The sequence below is a fragment of the Fragaria vesca genome, linkage group LG2 (assembly GCF_000184155.1).
Source record: "Fragaria vesca subsp. vesca linkage group LG2, FraVesHawaii_1.0, whole genome shotgun sequence".
NCBI classification, from domain to species: domain Eukaryota; kingdom Viridiplantae; phylum Streptophyta; class Magnoliopsida; order Rosales; family Rosaceae; genus Fragaria; species Fragaria vesca.
Window position 1 is genome coordinate 30756150 of NC_020492.1, and position 919 is coordinate 30757068.

Consider the following 919-nt stretch of genomic DNA (forward strand, 5'->3'; position numbering starts at 1 on the left):
TTTTTGTTTTTTTTTTTTTTTTTTTCTGGTTTAAGAGGTGTTACTTTGCCTGGCTTAGTGGGTTTTCTGTTTGTCCTTGTTCGTGGTTCCTGATGGACCTCTTCTCCATCTTGCTTTAGTTTTTTTCTTATCATAGGAAAGTCTCAGTTTAGTAATTTACTTCACCAATCTATGATAACTATCATCATCATTGTTATTTCTGCTATGCATGACTAACAGTAATTTCATTATCATCAGGAAAGATACAATTCCATGATTTCAATGGATGGTGATGCAGAACTTCAAATGTTATCATTCAAAGCTGCTAAGATTAGGCTTTTACGTAGTCTATGTATTGAGACCCAAACAATGCAGGTGTGGACTGTGGCTTATGTTACCATGTGTACTTTGTATTATTAGCTATGGATCAATGATTCTGTTTAATTTGATATTCTTGTTTTGTTATTAGCTATGGCTTATTTCTGCTTTCACACTGTTAAGTAAAGTCATTTCCGGCTACCAAGTACTCCATTTGTGTATAGGTCGTTCATTGTGAGGTTGCTTGTCAAATTGGTGATGACATCCCATTTGGAAATTTTCTTCAGGAGAATTTTAAAATAGTCTATATGTACATTGATATATGTTGCAAGCGACATGTGTGCAATGGTAGATACGTGAGTGGTTCTCATTTACACTTGGTTAATGCCTGATTACTTCAGAGTAAAGTTTATCTGCCATGCTAAGATTACTTCCCCTCTCATTCATGGTGCAATATAACAATATTACATATTTTTATCTGGCCTCTATAAGTAGGAAATGAGCAGTAGAAGAAGCTGCTCAATTTTTTTTTGTTTCGTTATGGAAGCATAATTGTATTGTTTTTAGCTCATTTAAATTTACATTTGTGATTATATATATATATATATATATATATATATAT

At 32.5% G+C, this 919-nt stretch overlaps 1 protein-coding gene across 1 annotated transcript in view; it reads left to right on the forward strand.

Annotated features, from left to right (window-relative positions):
* The first annotated feature begins 239 nt into the window (after nucleotides 1-239).
* The window catches only part of LOC101309029 (phytochromobilin:ferredoxin oxidoreductase, chloroplastic-like), a 4852-nt gene continuing 4172 nt past the window's right edge, over nucleotides 240-919 (forward strand). The window contains exon 1 of the mRNA XM_004291701.1: nucleotides 240-354. Within this exon, the coding sequence (XP_004291749.1) occupies nucleotides 253-354 (102 nt within the window). The 5' untranslated portion in view covers nucleotides 240-252. The remainder of the gene's footprint in view (nucleotides 355-919) is intronic.